This window comes from Macrobrachium nipponense, chromosome 12 (genome assembly GCF_015104395.2).
Source record: "Macrobrachium nipponense isolate FS-2020 chromosome 12, ASM1510439v2, whole genome shotgun sequence".
NCBI classification, from domain to species: domain Eukaryota; kingdom Metazoa; phylum Arthropoda; class Malacostraca; order Decapoda; family Palaemonidae; genus Macrobrachium; species Macrobrachium nipponense.
Window position 1 is genome coordinate 104201550 of NC_087205.1, and position 27298 is coordinate 104228847.

General features: G+C 36.3%; 1 protein-coding gene across 1 annotated transcript in view; it reads right to left on the minus strand.

The window, feature by feature from the left end:
- Positions 1-9533: 9533 nt before the first annotated feature.
- The window catches only part of LOC135224902 (protein retinal degeneration B-like), a 143783-nt gene continuing 126018 nt past the window's right edge, over positions 9534-27298 (minus strand). Inside the window, exon 23 of the mRNA XM_064264227.1 lies at positions 9534-13021. Within this exon, the coding sequence (XP_064120297.1) occupies positions 12907-13021 (115 nt within the window). The 3' untranslated portion in view covers positions 9534-12906. The remainder of the gene's footprint in view (positions 13022-27298) is intronic.

Below are 27298 nucleotides of genomic sequence, written 5' to 3' on the forward strand. Positions count from 1 at the left end.
GATTCAAGTGTTTTACGAGAAGTGGCCGCGTTCCGGGATCGGTGGCCGCAATATCGTCGCTCGGTCATTTACCTTAGTTAATGAATGAGTAATTTAAGTTTTATGTATTACTATAGTTACATTACTTTATAGTAGTTTTAGAAATATTGCTCGGTGGTAAGTTTTACATTTTACAGTACAGTAAATACGATATGCCAATGATAATAGTATACCGTGATAACTGTATTGTACATAGAAAATGGGAACCATAGAAAATATGAATAAAAGGAGATTCTAGTGAATCTTGTGAAGCGTCCTTGTACTGAAAGCCTAGTCAGTGCAGTTTCACTTTTGTTACACATACTAATTACAGGGGTAATACTTGAGAAACCTTTCGCGGCCTTGTATCTCGGTAACTAGTGCGTAACCTGCAGAACACCATAGAAGATAACTTCTTTTTCATTCTAAATTATACCTGATGATACACTTACCCGACCATAATAGGACAATTTCATTATCACACAATTTCGTTACCAGACAGGATTTTTTCTAAAGTCCCCAGTACTTCTTAATGGGGGGCACGAAAGGTCGCTCTCCAATAGTTCTTCCGATCACCGCTTGCGACGTCACGGTCGGGGACATTTCAGAGGTTGGGTCAAAGGCATTTGCACATGCGCCGACCAGTTTCTCGTTACTGCGCATGCGCAGGTTCATTCTAATTGGCCTATCATATGCTCTAATTTAAATTTGATCCAGGCCAAAAACTAACAATGAGGTGGTTGATAATTACAAAAGTCCTTAAGTTGGGGTTTTACTGTACTCAAAATATATTGTAGTATAAGGACCTTATGGGATGTGCATTCTGCCAACTTATATAAAAGAATTTATTTTGTGATATTTTACTTCATCCTTAAATTATCCTTCCACAAAATTTAGGGATGAACCATAGCTGCCGTAGTTAGATCTGGATAACCCCATAACTGTCTTAGATCCATCCAAGCATACACCTTACCCATGGGGCCTTGAGGGTTATTCCTTCATCAGGATAGGACTCAGCAACCTCAAGGCAAGGTTTTACATAAATCTTTCCCCTCACTCAACTTATCAGCTGTTCAAATTCTCATGGTAGGGAGGCATGCTGTCCATCATCACATTTGAAGAGAAATCCAATCCATCCTCAGCTGCACAATTGTGTCGGCAACAGAGAGTCATATTCCTTACTGCAAAGGAAGGGAAAATGGCTGGTGGTCAGTTGAGAAAGCCAGTCTGATATAATGCAAGATGGAAAAATGGGGCAGGAAAAAGATGTAAAACTTCACGTAATTTGTATTTAATCAATTAATTAGGGGGGATATACTGACATTTACAGTGCAGCCCTGCGAGAATATCTTTCTTGGAGAGTATTCTCGATAACCTCCACCTATGAAGATGGAGTTAAAAGACTGATGGTATTTTTGAATGTGGGGTTGACAAAGAAGAGTGGGCCACAGTGGTAGCTCCTTTGGAATCTAATTGTAAGTGATAGCAGATTGTCATACCATTCTGCTTGTAGCCATAGAGGAGCTACCAGAGAAATCTTTAGGTTCAGTGATGAAAACTGTTGATTGTGTTAGGTATGTTCAAATGCATTCCATCACCTCCCAAGAATCTGGAATTGGAAATGAAAAGACTTGACGTCTTTTGTTTAGCCTTGTTACAACAGATCTAGTAAAGGAGGACCCTTATCTCAAATGCTTCTCAAACACTACTCAGTTGCTTACCATGACACAGACAAATTCAACACACAGGGACAAAATTGTTCACATGAAAATTACATAATTTCTGTTGAGTCTCCCCATTCTGCAAATATTTGAGAGAAATTACAATAATTCCTTAAAAAGGAAACTTGAAGGAATTACTCTGCCTTATCTGTGTGGACAAAATTGACGTCTTTTATCTTTGGGTCAGGCTTACCTCCCATTCCACCACTACTTACAGATGATGGTAGATTGGTTACTGGCCTAAGGAAAAGGCTGAACTGCTTGTTTGGGCTTTCAAAACTAAGCTGTCAACTGAGGTTGCCCCTCTCCTTGATACTTATCATCCTGATCCTATTCTCACAAAATTTGCTGTTTGCTCTAGGAATGTTAATGTAATCTTAGACAGCTGGGGTGATTAAGATCCTAAATTAGATTCCATGGATTCTTATGCTGATGTTGTATCTTTGTGGATAAGCAATAGCTTAGTAATTCAGTGACTATTCCAAAGAGTTGCATATAGGGCAATTTCTATTCTATGGTTGTTGGCCTGGAAAGCAAGATTGTTCAGTGTGCCAATGACACAACACTTTTGGGTGCAGTAAAGTCTCCCCTAGTCTTGATTAGTAGATCTTAAGCTATGGCATCCCACCCCATCCTCCCCTGTAAGTGGATGGGACTCAGTTGACTGAGTCTGAAGCTTTAACTACACTTCTGACACACCTCTTACTTTTGAGAAAAATCTAATGAAACTGTTGGCAGATGCCACATGGAAGCTGGGTATTGTATGTAAGACCTCATTATTTATAAGCGATAAAATCAGTGCAACCTGCTGTAGGTAATTTGTCCTTCCCTTACTAGAATACTGTTCTCTGGTGTGGATGTCTGTTCTCTTGTGTGGATGTCTGCCTCTGCCAGAGATTATTTCTTGTAGACAAAGTGGATTGTAATCGTAGGTCTCCGTTTCCTAACGTTAGCAGTTATGACAATTGGCAGATGATCTCCTTTGCCAATTTTTTATGAGTTGTATTTTAACAGAGATCTTCATGTATTTTAACAAAGATCTTCCACATTCACAATTGATCCCAGATCTTCTTTTCCTGCTAAGAGCAACCAGGTTTGCTGAATAGCAGCACCAGTACAGAGTAATTATGCTTTGCTGTCAAACTTCTTAGTTCCAAAGGTCCTTTACCATTGGACTGTAGAAGTCTGTCTGAGGATGATGTGCAATTAGAACCTCAAAAGTTCAAGCAAAGATGCAATACTTTAGTAGCCTAAAGTCTCTTTTGTATTTTAATAATTTACTTACATTTTTATGGATTCACTTACTGTCCCAATGAACACCATATTCTTTGAAAGCTTGAATTTCAAGGCAGTGGCCTTTGTGGGCTTGTTTCATATGAATAGGGTTCATCTTCAAAATAATAATAATAATAATTATTATTATGTTATAATAACGCTGTACCGTGATGGTTTTACTGAATGGATCATCACAACTAGATGGCAGAGAGCTTGAGACATTTGTTCCCCATTGCTCGTTGACATAGGCCACTGCTGTGGTATTGTTGTTCATCAACACTGCAAATTAATCTTGCATATTGTCTTGAAATGAAAGCACAGCTAACCATGTAGCTAACATCTCCACCTTGAAAAGAATCCCTCCCCATCAGGTGAGATCCCCATCCCCTCTTCAAGGCATCCAAGAATAGAAACATATCTAGAAGAAAGGAGAATAAGGGTACCCTTTGAGATTTTGAATGTCACTTAACACCAATGAAGATCTTCCCTTATTTCCTGGTTCAATGGAACAAGATGGGAGGAAGATTGAAGATGAGCCAATCAAAACTTTCAGTTGCCATTGTTGAGGTTGAAGTTGACAGTGACCATGAGGTGTGAGTGTCTCTAGAGATAATAAATGACTGAGAATGACTGCCAAAACTGAGCCAGTTGCTCTAAAAGAGAGAGGGAATTGCTCATTAATTTCCTGAACTTGATTATGCTGGAGTATGCTGGGAAGGTTTTCATCCTGAATGAGTTTAGAAGCATAACTAGATACCTTATCCGCTGTGGGAAAGAGGATGGATTTCTTGCAGTTCATCTCAGTGTTGTGTTTTGCAAAGGTTCAGAACACAATTGTTGTCTTGAATCAGACACTATCTTGATGAGGCTGAGAATTAACCATCTGTAAAGGTACCTCCATAGATAAATACCTTTCCATATGGCCCCAAGACAAAACCAGATTGAACTCAAGTGTGAAAACTAGAGGAGCTGTAGACAGTCCAAAAGCAGAGCCTTGAACTGGAGCGTCATCCCCTAATCAGACAAACAAAGATATTTCTGTGCCTCCTGATGAATGGTTATCTGAAAATATGCATCCTGAAGATCAATTGAAACCATGAAGATGCCATCTGAATAGGAGTCTCTTGACTATACTCATTCAAAAATGGTAAGTCAATTACCAGTCTTCATGCCCCTTCTTCACTAGGAGTAAATGACTATAGAAACCTGGAGATAGTCTTTTCGCTACTTCTGCAGCATCTTTCTCTAACTTCACTTCTACTTGTTCTGTTGGGGCAAGGCCTTTCTGGGAATGTGGATGGTAAGAAGGAACTGAATTAGGATGTTTGAAAGGGTGGAAGTCCTTGAATGGTATTTTGTAACCGTCTCAGAGCACAGAGATGCTACCCAGGACTCCCCTCCCAGTTCCTGCCATTTGGTCCATGCATGAAAATGGCAACCCCCTACTCATGGCAGCAGAGGAGCAGTATTGCCAAACTAAATGGAAATTTCCTTTGCATCTTGCTTTAACCTCCTCTCCTAGGTGGGGCTGCAACAGAAAAGTTGAAAGGACAAGAGCAGACATAACCACACCCTTAACTAATTAGACTGAAGTATTGAAAGCAAGGCCTTCCTGTCAATGTCTTATCATATATAAATATTAGGATATATGACAGCGCAAAAAAAAATTTCATACACAATTGTATACAAATCGTGCTGTGAGCAAAACGGTCAAAGCTAACGAGTTAATTTTTTTTCATTGTATTGTACACTAAATTGCGATCATTTTCGTATATAACATTGTAAAACGATCAAGGCAAGAGAGAAAATATTATCACAAAATGATGCATGAATTCGTAACGCACGGACTTAAAAAAAAGCGGTTTTCAAAAATTCACCATAAATCGAAATATTGTGCTAGAGACTTCCCATTTATTGCAAAATGAAGGTAATTGATTGAATATTACTAGACTGTAAGTGTTGTAGCTTACAATTGCAGTTTTCGACCATTTCGGTCGAGTTAAATTTGACGTTATTTATATGAAAATATTTCAAAACTTATAAAAGCTACAACTATAGGTTGTTTATTGTTGTATTCTACATGAAATTGCACACATTTTCATTTATAAAACTTTATGTAACGGCTAATTTAAAATGGTGCAAACATTACGACAATCGGACGAAAAAATTTCTGATTTTTTCGGAAGAGTTACCGCGCGGACATAAGGAAAAAGTTTATTCACCATAAATCGAAATATTGTGCTAGAGACTTCCAATTTGTTGCACAATAAAGGTAAATGATTGAGTATTACTAGAATGTAATAGTTTTAGCTTACAATTGCGTTTTTTTATCATTTCGGTCGAGTCAAAGTTGACCGAATGTTGAAATTTTGGCACATCGTTATTTATATGAAAATATTTCAAAACTGATAAAAGCTACAACCATGGGTTGTTTATTGTTGTATTCTACATGAAGTTGCGCACATTTTCATACATAAAACTTTATGTAATGGCTAATTTAAAATGGTGCAAACATTACGACAATCGGACAAAAAAATTTCTGATTTTTTTCGGAAGAGTTACCCTGCGGACGTAAGGAAAATGTTTTTTTTTTCATAAATTCACCATAAATCGAAATATTGTGCTAGAGACTTCCAATTTGTTGCAAAATAAAGGTAAATGATTGAATGATATTAGAATGTAAGAGTTTTAGCTTACAATTCCGTTTTTCAACCATTTCGGTCGAGTCAAAGTTGACCGAAGGTTGATATTTTGGCACTTATCGTTACAACCATGGATTGTTTTTGTTGTATTCTACATGAAATTGCACAAATTTCCATATACAAAACTTTATGTAACGGCTAATTTAAAATGGTGCAAACATTACGACAATCGAACGAAAAAATAAGGAAAAAGTATTTTTCATAAATTCACCATAAATCGAAATATTGTGCTAGAGACTTCCAATTTGTTGCAAAATGAAGGTAGATGATTGAATATTACTAACATATAAGAGTTTTAGCTTACAATTGCGTTTTTCGACCATTTTGGTAGAGTCAAAGTTGACCGAAGGTTGAAATTTTGGCACTTATTGTTATTTATATAAAAATAATTCAAAACTCATAAAAGCTACAACCATGAGTTGTTTTTAGTTGTATTCTACATAAAATTGCGCACATTTTCATATATAATACTCCATGTAACGGCTAATATAAAATGGTGCAAAAATTATGTCAGTGACAAAATAATCTCTGAGATGTTTCGCTGATGTTTTTTAGTGCGAGAAGAAAGAAATTTGTGTTTGCGCGCCTGGGTAACGATTGTAAACAAAACAACGCCTTGATCCGTGAGCTCCCAGCATCCCCCAAGGCACATGATTCAAAAGTTTTCGCCTGGTAGGCCTATAAGAATTTTTCAGCGAATTTAAAAAAAAAAACTTTTTTATATCGATGTACCATACGTCCAATCGGCACCCAACAGACAATTTATATCGTCGTTTAATACGTCCAATCAGCGTTAAAGGGTTAAAGGATTCGGCACCTTGGACCAGGCTGCTAGAGACTTTTTGTTAACACAGACCGTACTAAAAAGGAGTGTCTAGGAATACTATCTCTTTTTGGATAAGGGAAGCCATCAGACAAACATACTTATCTCTTGATCCCACCACCACGTCTGTGCAGGCTAGAGCGCATGATGTTAGGGGTACTGGTACCTCTGGCTTTCAATAGGAACTTGGCTGTACTTAAAGGGCTGAGTGCTGGTACTTGGTTACGCCAATCCATGTTCGCCTCTTTCTATCTTAAAGTATTGCCCACGGATCTACGGATGCATTTTCCCTGAATCCTGTGGTAGCTGCCCAACAGGCTGTGTACTCATAGTTGCCCCTAACAGGGCACTTTTGTATCTTTCCTAATTGGCTGGTCTCCTTCTTTCTCTTGTACCTTTCCTTCTTCCTTCGGGTGGGTTAAGGAATAGACACGTCATTCGCTGGTCTGGTCTGATACAATGAATAGGGTAGTCATACTGATGGTGTGGTAACTTATTATGCAAATGTCAAACCCTCTATTCAGTAGCATATGCTCCACTCCTAGGCAAGGAGTTGAGTAGCGCAAACAATGGTGTGTTGGTTTGCTATTAGACAGTCAAGTTTCTCTTTGGTTCCCTAAGCAATGATTCTCCCATAAACGTATCATTGTACATCACTCAGGGTCTGAGTGGTTAGATATCAATTTATCTAGCTTCTCAACAGGCTTCAGTCCCTCTCCAGAAGTCATTTCTTCTGGAAGTTGGACTGGTGGGTAGGCCCCCACCCGGTCTAGGATGTCCTGTACCTCACGCCAAGTATGACTCTATCCTATTGTTAAGACCGAAGGTTTGTTCGCGTATGAACAAATTACAAATTTTCTAAGACAATGTTATACTGCCCGCCTCTAGCCGCCCCTCTGTTTGTTAAGACATCCTGAGTTGGGAAAGACTGAGGCGTGATCGTAGGTGAAGCCTTCGCCCGATATACGCATGTATGCCAGATACCACAAGATTCCTTGCTTTCATCTTTTTTTTTTTTTTTTTTTTTTTTTTAACCGGATCCAGCTAGGTACCAGAAATTATCCTATTGTTAAGACCTCAGGTTTGTAGCTATGAAAAATACAAATTGTCTTAGAAAATTTGTCATGTTACTTTAAAAATGCAATAACCTCCTGAAAGTGCTATTCTTAGTTATTCATCAGGGTTTCTAGAGGGGAAGGAACTCCCTAGGGTGTAGGTTCCACGAAATAAGGTGAACATTTTTCAGCTGCAGGAAACCTACTTTTATCTTCTTTCATCCTCTCTGGAAGAGTTAGGCAAGCTTCCTGCAGGGGTTATACAATGAAATGTTGGATTGGAGACATTCCTTGAGCTGTTCTTCCCATTCATATTGGCATTTGATGAAACTGGCACTGGATGAGGCCACAAGTTGATTAGTACTCAGTTCTCCACCAGAGCACAAGGAGAAATTTGAGCATGAGAAATAGAAAGGATTGGGATCTAGCTCTCAAAAGAAAATGCAAAAGTTAGAATGCAGTGAAGAGCTTGATCACCTCTTCCCACTCATGAAGGCGGTTGTGAGGGACAGAGTCTACTACATCTTCTAGCAGGAGCTTCTCATGAACTGGAGGGTCGAGGTGACTACCCCTACTCTCCCAAGATGATGATGATGATCAAGACAATGATGAAGAAGATGAGGTGAGGACCCTCTCCTTTTCCTCTTACCACAAAACACACAGCCATCCAATGCCAGAGTGTGGCAAAATTAGGCATCGCATTAGGCATGTGTTTAGCAGATGTGTCACCATCAACTGGAGTTACCACCACAGACAATTTGGGAACATTCTTTTATTTGTTGGATGACAATTTTCACAAATATTAGAGGGGAAGTTACCACTGAGGGAACATCAATCCCAGAAGAGGCTGTAATATTAAAAAGAATGGTATGATTCCATAGGTGGGAAGAGTTGACCCTTAGCCTATGAAAAGCCCTCCTGGACAGTGGTAAGGAATAGATAGCTGAAGAAAGAATATCAGAATCTGCCATCACTAATGGAGTAAAACTCCTGCCTTCTAAAACTCTTTGACTGAGAGGGCAAATTTCCCCTTCCTAAACCTTTTACTTCAAGGAGAAGCCAAGTCCACACAATCATCACATGGGGGAAGGGTGGACACTGATCCACCTCAACAATGAGAACAAAACCTTTGTTGGTCTACAGATGTGATATAAAGTAGCCACATGGTTACCCTATATGTACTGTACTCTTATGTAACGTCTATTTTGCTCGTTTATTTACCATGAGAGAAAAAACACAGCAACATATCAGTACAAAATAATAAAAAAACACAGAAAAAATAAAGAAACAAAGGAGTGTAAACTCAGCCAAGTTCATCCAAGGGAGAGGAAAGAGCAGTACCACTTCACATGACACAATCAAAAGGTAAAGCGACTCCTGACGTGCCAGGATTTTTGCTGGCACCCCTGGTCACTCATTAGTACCACCATACACCTAACCATGCAAGTTCATTCAGCTATGCCCGACAGAAATTCTGAGCTTAGACATCAGTTTATATTCCCATAGGAACAAATTATCTTGTTCTGTGGTAATATCTGTCAAGGGAAATCACTCCAGACATGCATCTGAATCCAATTGCTTTCCTTCCAAAGGAGACAGCATAAGCGCAAAAGATAAGTACTGATATTGATTTAAACTTCCGTTACTGCACAGTTTCCAATGCTCCTCTTAATGAAAATGGAGGGTATTGCAGTTTTACTCAGCCTTAACAAATGTGTGCTATAGTATGCAACAAGTGAATTCATATGAAATTATTTCATATACTACGTATTCTAAATTGTCAATAAGTTTAATGCCTTTGCATTAAGCAAAAAGCAAAGGTAAAAAGTATGCTGATGAGTTTATAGAGTCAACTGAATTAAATATACAAAATGCTTAAAATAATGGAAGGAGTCCTTTCTGATTACAAACTATTGCTAAAATGATAAACAAAGATAAATAATAATTATACTTTAATAATAACTAATAACAATAAATACTGATGTTTAATGTTACAATAAATATCTTGTAAGTGATTAACATAAATATAATCATTACAGTTCTTAACTAAAATGCAATATAACTTATAAATAAATAAATTTCAACAGACTGCATGAACATATATGTTTAAGTAACATTTCACAGATAACAACTATACACTGAAAAATTCTTCTGATGTATAGAAGACGAAAGCTCTAAGTCAGGTAAAAGATTGAGATTGCATAAGGACCTCATTAATCTCAGGATCACAGTCAGACCACAATCTAGACTGCAACATTACACCAAAGAGTGAAATGTTGAAGAGTATATAGGAATGAAATTGAGAGCAAATGAGATGTGTGGAAGTTACGGCAATGTATGAATCTGCGATTACTCCCTTATTTACTTCTAGTTTCATAAAATTCTCTTCTATGATAACCAAGATAATGTATATATGGTTTTGGAATAATAATAGCTTTCTTAGATTTTAAATATTGTATTAGCACAAGAGACTTTTTCTTATTCACTATTTTAATACAGTGATACCATTTCCTGGATTATTCACCTATGATTGTTCTCCTGTCTTTTGATGAGTTTCATAATTACAAAGGAGATAAATACAATAGGAAATAATACCAAGAAGTAGCAAAACTTCACAAACTCCCTTACTACAGAGTACTATTCTACATATCACACTTATTTGCACAGCATTAAGAAAAATATTCTGGTGAAAGGAAATACCTTTCTGAGATAGTTTGGCATACTTCAAAGGTAGAGGGCAATCTACTACACCCTTGAAAGAGAGCAGAGTCAACAAACATCATCACAAAAGGCACTGCCAACTTGCTAAGCTAATAGCCAAACAAACTGTTTATATGACATTAGAGAACAAAATGTGGACCTTGTACAACAGACCAGTTTATAAGCTTTGAATATGTTCACTAATGATAAATGCTGTCTGGCTCATTTACTTGTGAAAATATTTGGTTAAGAAGCGTGTAACACTCACAGTATTTGTCTTTGACTTATGCTATCTACCTTTGAGTGTAATTAGAATTCTCACTACCTTCAAATTACACCAGAATATCACAAATATGTGAGAAACTAGTAGGAAGAAAGTTAACGTTATTTTTGGCCATCAAAATTAAATCAGTTTCCACAGAAGAGTGCATATATACCACAATGAATATTGAATGTAAAAGTTAATTGTAAACCTATGTGTTTGCATCACAATATTCATCTAAAAATTCTAAAACAGAATGTAACTTGCTATCACATACACAACCTGTTCTTTGCAAGTGTAACCATACTCTGGCAAATGAATAATTCTACCTTTAACAAAAATCTGGTACTTCTAGTTTCTGGTGGAAAAATAATCAGTGATATTAGAAAATGACAGTTTCAACAGTTAACAGTTTACTACAAATTTACTCATGCTAATAAAGACATTCATGGCTTTGCATACACTAGGTGCTTCTGTCAAAACAATCATTAAGAAATAAAAATTGAGAGATTAAATGAAAAACCAACTGGTGGATGACTTATAATTTCTAAATCTTATGAAAAAATATTCTCCATCTCCATAGACATGTGTAATTTGTTTTATATTTCTGTTTCTCAGATATTTTAGTAACAAGAAGACACCCAGATCAACCAAAGAACAAGAGCCTCTACTTAGTAAAAGTAAATCTCATAAACCTAAACAAAAGCTAAATGACCAGAGAACACAGGGTATGTGAGAAAATCCTTCACAATTCAAATTTCAGTGAGTTTTAAACATGTAACCACATTGAACACAGTAGTAGCTGCTAAGCTTCAATATATCAAATATAAAAGAATACACAGAGCATGCACTGTTTCAGTATGAATTGACTTGTACAAGAGAGGAAGAAAAGAAACTAAGAGGCTTGAACTTGATATTTATAGGAAGGTTCATGACAAAGCTGTTTATACATTACCTTTAGTCAACATTATTATCATACACTAGAACCCAGCTAATTCCACTCTCAAAAGCTCTAGGGGAACATCAATTTAATTTTCAACTACAATTTATTTTGCCTCTCTCTCTGAGGAAATACTGGCATTTCCCTATCACTTTACGTAGGTGTTCCAATTATTTATATATGTAATCTATATATACATATGTGTACTGTATCTATTTCATTCAATACTGATAAAGTCATGACAACAATGCAGTTGAAAGAAACAAGGAAATACAGAATAACCCTGAAGTAACAAAACTGCAGGATGCTGCAGCATACTCAAAAGAGCTATTAAGTCAAAGCACCACAAACCCATACCAGTCCTAATCAGAACAGGTCTTGGTCACAATATATATCATCTTTTCTTCCCTTAGATTAGGTTTGGTCAGGTCAGTCAAAATCAGACTAGTTCAGGCTAAATTCTTCAAAGTTAACAAGAACTAACCTGTCTTGAAATTATTCCAACTTGTACAGTAATATGAATACACAACCTGAGCTAAATCATTAGCTATATTATCAGTTTAGGTAGACCTTTACCAAAGGTAGTACTACTTATGTACCTGGTCACAGAAAATGCCTTTAGTCACTGATAATACAGCCAAATATAGTTATCAAAAAGTTTAATGTCTGCACAACTGAATGAATATAAACAACATTAGTCTCTTTTGCAATAAAAGGCAGTACATTATATGTATGACTGAAATGCATTGTCATGGCTCATCTTAATATGGAAATGTAAAAAATAGCGCAATTACTCTTTAATTACATAACTCACTTGGATACAAATCCAACAGTACGTACTATATGTTGATAACTTCTTCCAGTCACACCTAATATGAATACAGTGCCTTCAAGTTTTGTGACCAGACAAGACTATATGACATTTCATGAAAACTTTTAAATTGTCTCTGGTATGAAGTTCTTGATTGGTCATTGTATTCAAGGAAATGAATTCTTTGACACGTGCTGCTGTAGTTACACAGAAATTACTCCTAAAACTATATCAGTTAGTTTAGTACAGTCAAAAGTGTGAACACATGTGACCCTACCAGGTACCAAGTTTTGTGTACAATTTTGCATTGTTTTATGTTTCTATTCCAAGGTGATATCATTACTCAAAACTATTTTCCAACACAAGAATTGCAATTTTCTGGCCTGACTTGTTCATCTTTATATCAAGGTTCAAGAAAATCAGTACTAATGAAGATGCCTTTCACAAGTCTCCCATTCTTGGAATAACATTTAAGCATAATATAATTTAATTTTTAATGACTAGTCACACAATTAAATAGAGTGGTAGCCTTAGCTCTTGCAGATTTAGTACTATTTTGGCCTCAGTGGTTGCTCTTTGGCACTGTGGTAAAATAAAAATCATTTCATACTCATGTGGTTGGGCCTGGGAGAGTGGGAGGATCCCCGAGAACGAACAATTCCCTCATTTGCTGAAACTCCCAGGACGGGAAAAGACGTAGTCCGCTTGGCAGAACTGAAAAAATCATATAATTACCAAATAATACATATAGTTGGTCACAATGAAAGGAAATCAGTCTGAAATTGACAATTTATAATTTCAAAAATGCATCAACTTGTATTTGTGTAAAATAATTTCCTTATAGGTCTTAATTTTTTAATTAGAACAAAATATTACTGCACCTACTACAGGCAGCAGTCATGAACATATGTCCTTTGCTTAATAATGACTTGAAGCACTAAATATTAAATACAACAGCAATAATCCATATAGTCAACTATAAAAACAGTGAAATATTAGTCTTACAACTAATTTCAAATGAACTTGTCAAACCATGCTTTACAAATATTCTAAACAATCAGGTAAATTCCAACCAATCTGTTTGAATAACATATTAAAAAGAGTACCAAAATTATCAGTGTCCTATGGATAAGGATTATAATTAGGTCATTCTTATGAATGAATTACACACATCTTTAGGATTTAACAGCAATGTAAACGATTATCTAGATTTAATAAATACCTTTAAATACTTGCAATTAATGTCACAAGTGAAATTAAATAATTTTTATTAACTGGTTGGTGCATTTTTTTTAGTCAGGATTCCCTCATATATCCAAAAGATTACTGCCCAATCATATTTTATGTTGCTGTATTGAAAGTATTTTGACATAGCTGAAAACTGTCATGCCTTATTTCACTAAAAAGTATTGTACATCTTGCAGTGATGTCTTGATCCATGAAAATGTGGATGGCTTTTCTAGGCACACAAAATTTATAAAACTACAGTTAAATAACATCCCTGTCAAGTTATTATGTGCATTTTACTCTTATCAGTCTTGGCTACAATGAGAGAAATACAGTACATAGTATTAGCTGAAGTGTCATTCATCAAACAAAACTTTTGGAATAATTACAAAAGTGAGTTATAGGACAAATACTGCAAGAAGGCTCAGAACCAATGAAAAGAAAGTTTGACTAAAACTGTTTAACCCTAGATTTTAATTCAAAATCTGCAGGCATGTATGGTGCACCAAGCTTCCTGATAAATATTAAGGATAATGTTTAAGTTCTCAAAAATGATGAATTTTCAATCAATTTGTATTTTTCATAGCTAATAAACCCTCGGTCTTAACAACAGGATAATCTTCTTGTGCCAGCTGGAAGCCAGTTAAAAACAATCAAAGATCGTAAAGCAAGGAATCTGGGGCATCTGGCAACTCATGGGTATACAAGGTGGAAACTGGTCAATGACCAGGCTCAGAACCTCATGATGTGTCAGTCTTTCTTTGACTGCCTTGGAGAGCAGTTGCTTTTGCTCTCCTTCCAAGCTGGTTGCTTTGTTTGCCCATGATTTCTTTCAGTGTTTGTGTGTGTGATTTGTTATCATGGAGTCCTCCAATTCGTCAAGGCCTCATCAACGCATGTGCCTGGGTGTTGGGGGTCTTCCGTACTCCAGGTTTTTAGCTGCTTCCATTACAGATCTCCATACATGCAGTAGGTGCTGCTCTAATTTTTGTACAATTACTAATCCTTGCCCGGAATGTTGTTCCTGGCGTAAGTTGCAGTGGAGGGCATTTTACAAGAAGAGGGAGCATTGCAAAGTTTCTATTAGTCCTTCTTGGGAAGGCTTTTTGCCTCCTCATTAATTGAACGTTTCAGCATCCCCCTCTTCCAGAAGCGTTCCCCCTGCTTCGGTTGTACCTGTCTACTTCCTTTTTTTCCATTGATTCGTCGTTGGAAGTATCGGGGGTTGAACAGGATGAGATTTTGTTTAATGTAGCCCCCTCTCTCGCGGGATCCAATGTCCTTCCCAGGACGGAGGTAGCTATGCCTTCTGTTTCGTTTAATTCAGATTCAGAATAAAACAAAATGGGGTCTGTTTAAGCATCTCTAGGCCTACAGGGTTTCCCCTCCTTGGATGGCCTTCTATCACATTTCTTGGAGGCTCGAACCTCCCCCCCCTCCACCTCCAGGCCTACATTACAATGGATCTCGTGTGCTGGCTCCTAGCGGGACACCTGTATCAATGCAGCGCTTGCTGGGTCACCCTTTATCGCTCCACCAATGAGGCCATTGTCCATCGCTGTCATTCGAGATGTTGTGAAGTCACTCCCAGCATCCTCTCAGCCTATGATGTCAGCTGTGGTGGCATCTCTTTCTCCCATTTTTGTGACATCCTCTCATTTGCCAATGACGTCATCTCTTCCTCTTGCTGAACCATCGGAGACATTGTTTCAAGCTATGTTTGAGAGGTTGGACTCTGATTTTTGAGAGAGGGGTCATAGAGGGAGGAAGCTTCTCTCAGCTGAGAAAAAGCTTGTCACAATATGGAGTCAGAAACTAAACATACCATATTGATAATGCGTATGTAAAGGAATGGCAGAGGAGCCTTCCATATATTAGGACAATACTCCAACAATAACCTAAATATAAATTAGTGTTGAATGCTACCGGAAAAGATATTCTGCAAAAATACTTGCAATACTTGAACAGTAAAACAAATGTCAAAATGCAGCTACCTGCCTAGTTTTGAGTTATGGTCTTACCATTTGTCTTTGGTCTTAAGTTAGTGGCAAACCTGTCCCAGTGGACTGCACATAATGGAAATAGCAGTATACTGAATTCAAGGAGGATAACTTTAAATGAGGATATGGGTGGGTAAGTATAAGTTTACTCAGAGGTGCACAAAATAACTTGTGAGAAGCAATGAAAAAGTAGAGCCCCAAGGTATGTTATGGGAGTCCCAGGTTGACAGCGTTTCAATTTTACATTCAGTGCTTGGCTAACGACAACGTTAACCAGATTTTTGGCACTGGTAGGCAGTTTATCGGCAGCGTTAACCGGTTAATGGCACTGTTAAGCAGATTATGGGCATATTCGGCATCATAAATGCCTTTATTCGGTTAACAGTGAATTTTTTTCAATGGCCGGCACTTGGCCGATAACCGAACCCCTGCCGTTAACCAGGGTCTACCTGTTACTATAAAGAATTAAAATATGCCAAACAGAGAATAGATTCCAAAGAGCAATGCTGCAGTAAAATCCATTAGTAACAAATATCCTATATTGTGAATATTTGGATGTGTACTGAATAGTATTATCAAAATAAAATTATCATTAAAGAAAAAACTTATGCAATATTAGTGTAATAATATGCTGAGGTGCTAAAATGGAGTGGGCCATCAGCCTTATGTATTGCAATCCATCACTGTCTTGGGCATTGTACAAATTACCCATGACCTAAGCTGACCCATAATGCTGGCCAAACACTCACTCACTGTAAAAGGACTGTCTCATAACACTAAATTAATTTCCAACACCTATCAAACTGTCTTGAGGAAAAGGTGTTACAAAGAAGGTATTACTAAGTTATGAATGAACAAGAGTGTATTTAAGCCTTAAGCACAAATTTTATTTATCAAAATAACTGGGAAATAAATGGACTGTTAACATGATATGAGAGTACTCAGGAAACTTTCACTAAAGTGCATATTGAAAAAACTTAAAAATCAGTTGCTTACCTATTCTACACAAGACAGTGTGGATATACCACAAAAGCTGGTAAAAATAGTGCAATGGAAATCAAATCAATATTTCAAGATGAAGATTAAGTGGTCTGTGCAATAATACAGCGCAGGAAAAGTTGGGAGGGGCCATAAAATTAAGGTGGCAGTAAAATGTTCTACAGAAAGATATGTATGGAAAATTTCAGTGCCAAGAATGATTGTCTGTAGGTACTGTTTTCAAAGGTATACCAGTCTTACCAATAAGGTGTTTGGTGAAGCATCAAGCACCTTAAGGAAGAAATAAAGTCCTTCCACAATCAAACAAAAGAACTAATTGAAGACCTTATATTTGCCCTAGTGTATAATACCAATATATCTGATGAACTATTCTGTGACAGCTTTTGCCTGTAAATATCCAAACACCATCAGGAGGAGGAAGCATACATAAACCAAGGCATCATCTGTACAGCTAAAGGCTACACAATGCTATTTTGGTTGGGTGATGGTAGTCCTGGATGACAACCAGGACCAAGAGAATACAAAGAGGTCAGAGAACTGTAATATATAGTGATAAACCTGAGGTAATTTTGGCTGTGGCTAGGAAAATGCTAAAGGATACAACACTGGCAATTGGCCTGGAAAAGTACTGATGCAACACAGTAATTTATTAGTTCCAAGGCACCTGAATACTCCATACATTTTAAATGTGCTGACCAGCCAGTAGAAGAGGTAATTAAAGAAAGGTTCAATGAGTTCATCAAGTAATATCAGAAACATTTTGGAGTCCAACTGTAAATCCCAAAAGGGCCCCAAAAGAAGAACAAAACATGAACTGAGTGTGGGGGAGTTTTCCACAATACAATCTGATCTCAATGAGATCATTAATATTTAGATTGGGAACCAACAGAACAGTAGAACTCTAGCTTTCTGTTGAACAGTGTAGCAAAGAGGTCTTAATGGGTCTTCCCCAAGTAGACAGAGGAGATGATAGGATAATCCCATGGGATATCCTACCAGAAGATGCTCTATGCAGATACGTGCCGAGTACCCTGCTGTCAACTTGTGCCCTGTCAAAGGAATTTGCACCGAAAACAGGAAATGTCCTTGCACTGCCAAAGGAATGTGCATCACTAACAGAAGAGACGTCCTATGAGGAGATCCCCTATGGTGACAAAAGTTCAGTATGCTACTCAACAGAGATGTCCAATGATGATAGAACACCAACCCCATTTTAATATTGTTATTTTTTTTTTTTACTTACTATACAGTTATAAGAGTGCCGGAAGTGTAAGCAAAGATAGGAGAGGGCTAGTAGGCACAGTATAGCCATACAACATAGTAGGCTGGGCCTAATATGCATTAATATTTCCTGCAACTATGAAGGTCAAACCAAAAACCTCCATTTATGTGAGCTTCCACTGAGTATCGAAAAATTTAAATTTGCAGATAAAGCTTAATAACTTGGTGGTAATGCACCAATTCCACAAGTGATCTGGTTGTGGAGAGGAAAGGTGGAACCTGGAGTTTTTGCTGAAACAGCCAAAGTCACTAGAAATCATATACCAAAAGTAAAATAGGACAAATGAGCTTGTTAATGTATCGCAATCAAAGTATGTGTATGTATTGACTAAGGTAGAAGACGAAGCATCTAGGTGAGGAGAAGAAAACCCTTCCCAAGAAGGAAGAGTCGAAACTCTGTGATGCTCCCTCTTACCATAAAATAACTTCCACTGCGATCTAGGCCACACATGACATTCCGGGCAGGGTTTCATCATAGTACAGAAATTAGAACAGCACCTACTGCAAGTCGAATGGGGGTCCGTAGTAGAAGCCAGGAAACGGGAATATGGGAAACCTTGAACACCTGGGCACATGCCCGTGAAGACGCAGAGAAAGCCATACTGACACAAACACACACGGACAACAAATAAGAGCGAAACATGGACAAAACAACCGGCTTGGACAAAGAGTAAGCAAATACGTCACTCCCCAAGGTGGTTAAGAAAAAAGACTAAATGTGATGGCGTGGGTTGCGCGGTCTTTGACCAGCTTTCACCCAATGTGCACATGTGTTGCCAGATTTCACAGATTCCTTGCTTTACAATCTATGATTATTTAACCGGTTCCAGCTAGGTGCTTGGAAATTAACATATTGTCAAGACCTCAGGTTTGTTAGCTATGAAAAATACAAATTGTTTTAAAAAATTTGTCATTTCAGAAAAATGCACACATCTATGAAAAGTTATTTTATTTGAATCAAAAGTGCTAGTGTATCCAAAAGAAATAAGGATTAATCATCAACCCAAGAACTTACAGTGAACACTATTCTGTGCTGAAAAATTCAATTTCTTATATGTAATTATGGGTATTTTTTCGGAATGGATGGTCAACAGTCCATTGCATCTACATATGCACATAATATGCACGGATCCTAAAAAGCCTACAATTAACATTTTACTTGTTTAGGCAGTAACCTTAGTGGACATAAGTATTATTATTAATTAGTGCTGTAAAGGATCATGTACATTTAGTATTCAGGAACAAAATCATGTTGAAGACATGCAAATAAAAAGGGACAATATTATCAAAGTAGCAAATCTAAATGACAGTTTCATACTTGTAAAGCTCACTCCTGCACACTTTCACCCATGAGCAAGGTGTATGAAAGTGGTTCAAATTTGCTGTTCTCATAATTGATCAGAACACAAACAAGCAAAAATTTAACCCAATGATACTGACATTGTCCTAAAGAAGAAGAAAATTAAAACAAATAAATTAAAACATAAGAAGCACTGTGCAGTCTAGACAACTATATTGTTCAACCCTGCACATACTGCCAATTTTAACGGCTGCCATATCATTCTTTGCGATTTGAAGACACTTTCTGGGCTGCCCAATATCTGCAAAAAATTATATGAATTCAAAGCCAAATTGAAAAGAACATCTGGCCCTTGTCCCGCACTGGTGAAATTTTGTAGTTAAATGACAGTAAGTCAAGTTTACTACTTGCTACTGTAAGTTTAAACTACCAAAATTCCAAGGTAGGGAAAGACCTCATGTGCAGTTAATAAAACCTTGAAATCATGGAGTTCTTCGCAAAGAAAGTTGAACTTCAGTGACTATAGTTTGTATATGTACTATAGCAAGAAGGTACATTGAGACTAACACACTAGTGCACAAAAAAAGTAGAAATTTATATCAACTGCAACACACAAAATCAGATGTCAACAAAACAGAAAAATGCAACATACAAATCCAACACTATACAAAAATTAGTAGCACTATATCAGTATGGCCGTCCTGTTTCAGATATGTGAAGTACTGCAGTGATACCACAAATCCTAAACATATTTAACAAAATAACTCACTAAATAAAAAGCCATGTCCATTGTGATACTGATGTGGCAGTGCTTTCTTCTAAAATTCCAAATACTGTACAGTAATATGGCTTTTCCATTCTTTCAGAAACTGACCTTAAAAAGCCTGAAAATGATTGTGAATTTTGGTCATAACCTATCATGTAAAATATCACAAAAACATCCTGGATATAATTCTGTTGCTCCACATAAAAACAAAATAGTACACCAACATTTGATGTTGTTGCATCCAAAGCTAAATGTCCATGGTACTTGCAGTCAGTGGTTTACAACAAGTGCTCAAAATACTTAAAAATAAATGTGTCACTTAAAACTAAATGTCAATAACTGAGCTGATTTCAAATATGCAACACAAGTGACTGGGAAAACAAAACATATATGTTAATTAAAAAATATGAAGTAAGCAAAGAAAATATATATATTTTTTCATTTTAAATGAATGGAGTACTACATATACATTTTCAAGCAACTAGCAAATACCAGGATATTTTTTTTCATCACAAACTAAAGCCTTACCTTATCTCCTGATAATTACCATGAACTAAATGTAAATCAACAAATACCTTTCCTTCAATAACAATCCTATGGAGCATTATAGGATTACTACACTTTAATTTTTCAGTAGTACCTATGAACTTCCTCGGAAGGCATATACCTATAGAGTAACAAATGAAGCATGACAGTATTCTGTCCTGCTGTTGTAAAACCATCTTAACAGAAAATATGTACTATGTACTGTAAACTATAACAATAGGTGTAAAAGTAGACAATTATAATGTGTACCTTTTCCTAAATACTAGAGGGGAAACAAAGACCCCATAAACCAAAGAGGGAAAATGAAGGAGAGACCATAAAACATTAAGATGTCCAAAAAAAAAGAACATGGGAAGTCTAATATTTCCAAAATACTATATACACTTTAATAATTATTCTCCGAAATCATACTTATTTCTCTCTTAAAACAGATTGACTAGTTTTCTTCAATCCCTAATGATTTGCTTAAAAAGACAAGGCTAACAGAGAATGAAAAGTTCCTAAACTGTGTGAGCAACAAAGAATGCATTGCCTGACTAGGTTGGTAAAATTGTTGGCACTGATACCAATGAATGTTAATTTGAAGTCTCATTGCAGAAAAATAAATTCAAGGCTTAAAAGTTTTCCTTCCAGCAAGGCAGCAAGAAAGGCCAAAGCAGATGTTATGTTATTTGCTGTACTGTCCTAATGAGACACAAAAGCAAATTAAGAAAATTAAAAGTAATTCAGAACCAACTAACTCTGTCAATTTTAAAAATTTACTGTCTAATGCCTATTCAAGTGATCTAATGTAGGGTAGGTACCTTATTTTTACAATTTCTATTCTTCCCCAGGCATTCCGGTAATTCTTGACTGTATGTTAATTTTTCTTATACTCACCCAGATTAGTGGTTCCTTCCAATAAAAGTGTAACATCTTTCTCTTTTAAACCAATTCAGTAACACTATCCTCTTCCGTCTTTTCAAGTTCATTCTAAACTGTAATCTTTTCCTTTTCATTCACTTCATATATTATACTTGTAATTCTTAGAAAACACTGCAAACCACTGTTCTGATTGGACTATTTTTTAAATATTTTGTCATTACTACTTTCGTTTTCATTTCAAGCATGTTCATTATAAAAAAAATCAAATCTGATTCCACTTCCATTCTTGTGAGGTTCATGGCTCCAATACTCCATCTTCTACAAGAAAATTGCCTTCTGATTTTAGCCAAACAAAACATACCTTTTAGCATTCCCTTCTACCCCAATCATTTTCCAGCCCCATCATCTTAACTAGTCTTCTCATTTGAATAAATAACTTTCAAAATCCACAAACCACAAAATCACATTAGCGTATGCTTGCACTGATTAATCCCAACTAAGATTTATACCTTCATATAATAATCTTTTAACTACTTCCCATGTCTCGTACACCTTTCCTACAGCCAATACATATTCTCCTACATTTCCTCAAGCATTACCGTCTAATATTTTAAGCAGTGTTCTAATCATGATCTTCGAAGATTTTAGTGTGAAAAAATTCTACTGTCATCTTACCACTACCAAATTTGCAAAGATATCCCTGTTGTTATCGCTGTTGTTCAGGCAAACACATTACTACTCTCCTTGATCATGTATCTTTTACTAAATTCTCAAACCTCCTTGTAACTTTCTGGCCCTGTGAGAAGTGTTTGCATTTTATAAGCTTCCAGAATTTCAAATTCTTCACTTAAATATTCTTAAATATATAGTTTTTCCACCTTTGTCACTTACAGTATACTTTATTTTCAAAACTACATTCCTCCAATTTTTTTCCTAGAACTTTCAATCTGTTCCTCATAACTTGTCTTTACTATTTTTTCTTACTGGTTTATTGATGTTCATCATCTTTTTACTAATCCCTTTCCTCATTCTGAAAGTTAGAACTACCACTTACTTTTCAACTATTACATAAAAAATGTTTGATTCTCTTTTTAAATCATTACTCAATTGTCCATACAACCTTTACTGAATCCCTAAAACTGCAACCCTTTACTCTAAACTTATGTAACATCAAAGGGCTTCTTGCTTTCTTCAATACCAAGGTATTTCTTTAAGTAATTTCCCTTATGCATCTTTCTCATTCCTTCTCTTAATTCATTATACGATATGCGATTGTAACAATACATCAATATTTGTTTCAAATGTATACCAGGAACTGTATAGACACAAATTTGACCATTTAAGAAAAATATTTAATATCTAGTAACTTTAAACAGAAAGGCAAAGAGTAAGCTCTAATATAAAATAAAAACCAGAAATGAGAGGACATTTATATCTTCTTAATTCCACATGTAACTTTTCTTACTGATGATGGAGTGTAAGGCTCTGAAACTGTACGACATTTCTGAGAGAAAGTGCAGCTCCAAATAGCCATGAAAAAAATCTAAGATTTTGGAGTTAAATGTGAGGTCTTGTAAGGGGAGGAGTTTAAATACAATAAATACCTTGATTCCAAAGAAACGCTAACTGAAAATAAACATTACTAACATACTGTTTGGCTATTATGGTACTTATGAAAACCTAACTTACAAATATTTACATATACAGGATTCATTTGTAATCAAGCAAAACTGCTTGGGAGGATATTAATTCTGTAATAAAATGGAGTTTTATGGGAGGATATTAATTCTGTAATAAAATGGAGTTTTATGATACAAAACTAGTTTTTAATCCAAACCCATCAATCACATATTCATTTATCTACGGTTGTCTTTGATGGTATACGTTTACTGGAGTTTTATCCTTGTTGCCGATGCACGATAATGGTCATTAGCAGCTTGAACAGTTTTCTCAGCTTCAGTTATAAATAGGTTTAAATTTAACAGTATATTTCCTGATTGATCTTTGAGCTATAACGAATAAAGTTATTACATTAAGATATCTCAGTTCTATTCTACATAACGTCATTCATAACAACTATAGTAATAGTGTACTAGAGTACGATGATTGAAATACAAGCCAAACGGATGTTATCCAATTCGGTTGTACTTAGAAGTAAAGTTGTTTCTCGTTCGGTTGTTCATGGCTGTACACGTTTATGCAACGAATATAACGTTAAAACCATACTTTCATCAGTCTGTTTTGCTGTTTTTGAACTTATGTAACTAGAAGATGGGATAAAGTTAGGCTATTGTAAATTTGGTCTCTCATAAAATCTGATTATCGTAACATGAATTATCATAACTTGAACACTACAGCTACCTGTACACTGTATAAAACCTTATTATATCTTTACATACTCTAGACACCCAAAGGATTAAATCTAGGCTTTTTTCACTTTACAGTATTTATAATACTATAATGTACTGTACAGTAAATTCTATACAGTGGTCCCTGCCCGTATGTGTTCTGCGAGGTGGGGGGATGCTGTATCCAGAACCCCCCATGCAAAATAGTTAGAATCCCTGCGAATGTTTTGGAACCCCTTAATAAAAATGCTAAATAAAAACAGCCTATTTTGTTAGTTAAAACTTAAGAAAAACCACTAAAATTTTCGATCATCTTTTTTTAATAGTTTTATCACAAAAAGTGCATTTTATAGATGAAATTGATAAAACAAAAACCAGGAATTTTGTGGATATTTCTCATAGAAAAATACGCGATGCGCGAATTTTCCGCAAATAATGCAGGGAAACGTTCCCAAGAGAAATCCGCGAATGTGTGAGTCCGCGAATCCGGAGAACGCGAATATGGGGGGTCCACTGTAGTACTATACTGCATAAATATAATTTTACTTATTGTGCCATTGAGGGATTACAGCACTGTTTGACTGGTCTAGAGCACTGTTAACTGGTCTAGAATTTCTAAAGAAGGTGTGCGGCGGCTGCAGGCTTTAAAATCGCTTAGCGTCAAAATTCACTTAGCGTCCGCGGCCAGGAACAGAACCCCTGCTGCTAACCGAGGGCCGTCTGTAATCAGCAGAGTTTCATCCCAAAATTTGATGGAAACAAAGAAGAGCAAAAGAAATCCACTTCTATAATGTAGGAGGAAGCAAGACATCAGAACAGCAAAGTTCCTTCTAATGGCCCAGAATTTGAAATTACTAGTGACAAGGAAGAAATAATGAAAAGAATACAGTATCCTGAATGAAGTGACTGGAGATGACTCAATGAGGACTGCCTGATTGCTCAACAGTAATCCTCTGAGTGATACTGAGACAAAGTCTACAATTTCAACTAAACCAAACCAAACATGCAATAAAAGCCTTCCCATAGGGGCGGACTTCAAACTGTTTCTTCATTTTAGATGAGGCACAAAGATAAAAACTATCCACTGTTGGAAATTACTATGAAAAGCATAATTCCATATCTCAAGCTTGTAAGCAAAAACGCGAGATGGCCAAAATACAGAAAAATAACATGTAAATGAAAACTAAAGTAAGAAAATAACAGAAATATAGGGGAAAAAATTCCAACTATCTACTTTAACAAGAATTTCTAAAGGAAAACTTAACTCTTCAGTCAAATGAAAAATACTTCAAGTTTACAAGTGAAATGATTGAAAATATTTAATAAACCATTATCTTTCCAGTTTAAGAGCTTAAACTGAGAACTTGAAAATTATCCTTGGTGATTGCACCTTGGTTTCTTCAAGAGACCAAGCTAGGTTGTGAAGCCTTAAACCTGGTGTAAATTTATAAATGTATGCAATGATCTGCTCTACTAGGAGAATGTGACAAAGACAGGGCAGCTATCATTTATTATATCACTGTAGCCATTAAGAACAACACAGCAAGCATTTTCAGTACGCCTCTTAAAACACACTAGTACTTTGTTCCATATATGTACCTTCCTCACTTCAACCAAGAGAAAATAATTAATTAGCTTGTCATTCCATTTTCACTGTTAGGGGACTTCAGTGCCCATAACCTTATATGAGATAGAGACATTAACACAAGTTGCAATACAGGAGATATCAATAATAATGACATTTCATATCTACTCAAAACAGTATTCATCCATCTAGACTTCAAGTGGTCAACAAATCAACACTTTAGTAGCCTTATGACACATTACCAAGTTAAAATCCAAGTGCTGAGTCTGTTTTGATGCACTAATACATAATTTTTTGTGATTTTCAAAATTTATTGCAATTTTGATCCACCAAAGCAATGTAAAAGTAATGTCTTTAATGGTCAACTAACTAAACTGTACATTCTCCAACTGCAACTCCTCCCAAGTGGAAAGCCGTTGCTGAATAACCACTGGTTCCATGCAACGTAAAAGCACCATACAAACCAAGTGGAAAGATGGAAATGCAGACCGTATCAGTACAGTTAAGGTATCCCTATAGACAAAGGCTACAGTTGTTTGGGTCTCATTAAGTCATACTTTTATAAAAAATATTCTACTCTGCCAACTTAGATTTAAGGCCATGGAGGAGTCTTGGTTGTACTATATTAATGGCACAAATATATTAAATAAATGATACTACAGTGGTACCTCGACATACGAAAGGCTCAACTTACGAAAAACTCGAGATACGAAAGCCAATACGAAAAATTTAACGGCTCTACATACGAAAAGTTTTCAAGATACGAAAGGTTTCTGAAAGTCCGAGATTCGCCCGGATAACAATTTTGAAAATCGCGCCGCGCGCCGCCATCTTAGTACTAGCAGACTCGCCACCATCCTCCTGCTCTCCCATTGGTTCCTGATGCTAGTCGTGGCCATGAAATCCTTCTCTCCTATTGGCCAGCTTCCCTCCCATCATGCATCTACTATGTGCACGTGGTGGCGTGGCTCGGCCACTCGGTACCAGCATTGTTATAGTACGCACGCGGTATTCGTTTTCGAGATCGTCAATGTGTAAGTAATATTAAAAAAAAAAAAAATAAAAGTGACCAAGATCTCTCATATGGGATAAGTGATCAAGGTCTCTCTCATGGGATAACTGGAAACTTTGCAAGGTTGGTAGAATCTCCACTCCCTGCTGAACAGAGGGTGTAGACCAATCATTTACAACATGCATACCAGTATGTATACGTATAATCAAGGCACTTCAGTTTATGTTGAAGGTCAGCAGCCGAACATTCAGTACCCAAATCAGTTGCAGAGAGAGCATTTGGTTGAACAGGGTTTTGATGGACACCAGGGCCAACAGAGTCTTGAGGTACAAAAAAAGAACCAAGTGATAAAAAACAAAAAGTTGAAATTCTGTAAAAAAAAAAAAAAAAAAAAAAAAAAAAACTTACGTAAAGTAAAAAAAAAAAGGTAAAAAAAAAAGTTAAAAATCAAAAAGAGAGGAAAAAAACCCAGTAGAAATTAAAGCCGCTTTATTTTCATAAAGTGCAATCATTGTTTTAAGAAAGACACCCCCGAAAAGGCTCACACAGGAACATTGTGAAAAGTAGGCAGAAGCAATCTTCCTTGGATAGTTACGTATGTAGTACGTACGTATATATTTTTTAAAGTGTACATACGTACATATGTACAAAAGAAAAAAAAACGGCAGAAATTAAAGCCGCTTTTCATAAAGTGCAATCATTTGTAGAAGACACCCCCCCGAAAAGGCTCACACAGGAACATTGTGAAAAGTAGGCAGAAGCAATCTTCCTTGGATAGTTACGTATGTACGTAGCCTCACTCGAAAGGTAAGCTTCCACATTTTACATACAGTATATTTCTTGTTACCATGTACACTAATATACACTTTATTTACAGATTATATTTTGCATTTTTTTAATTAATTTAGGTATTGAATGGTCCAAATTGTTGTAGTATTTCATTGTTTATAGGCCAATTTAGCTTTATTATGAAATTTACTGGGGTGTTTTTGGAGGGCTTGGAACGGATTAGCCATTTTACATGTAAAATGTGGTCCAAGATACGAAAACCTCATGATACGAA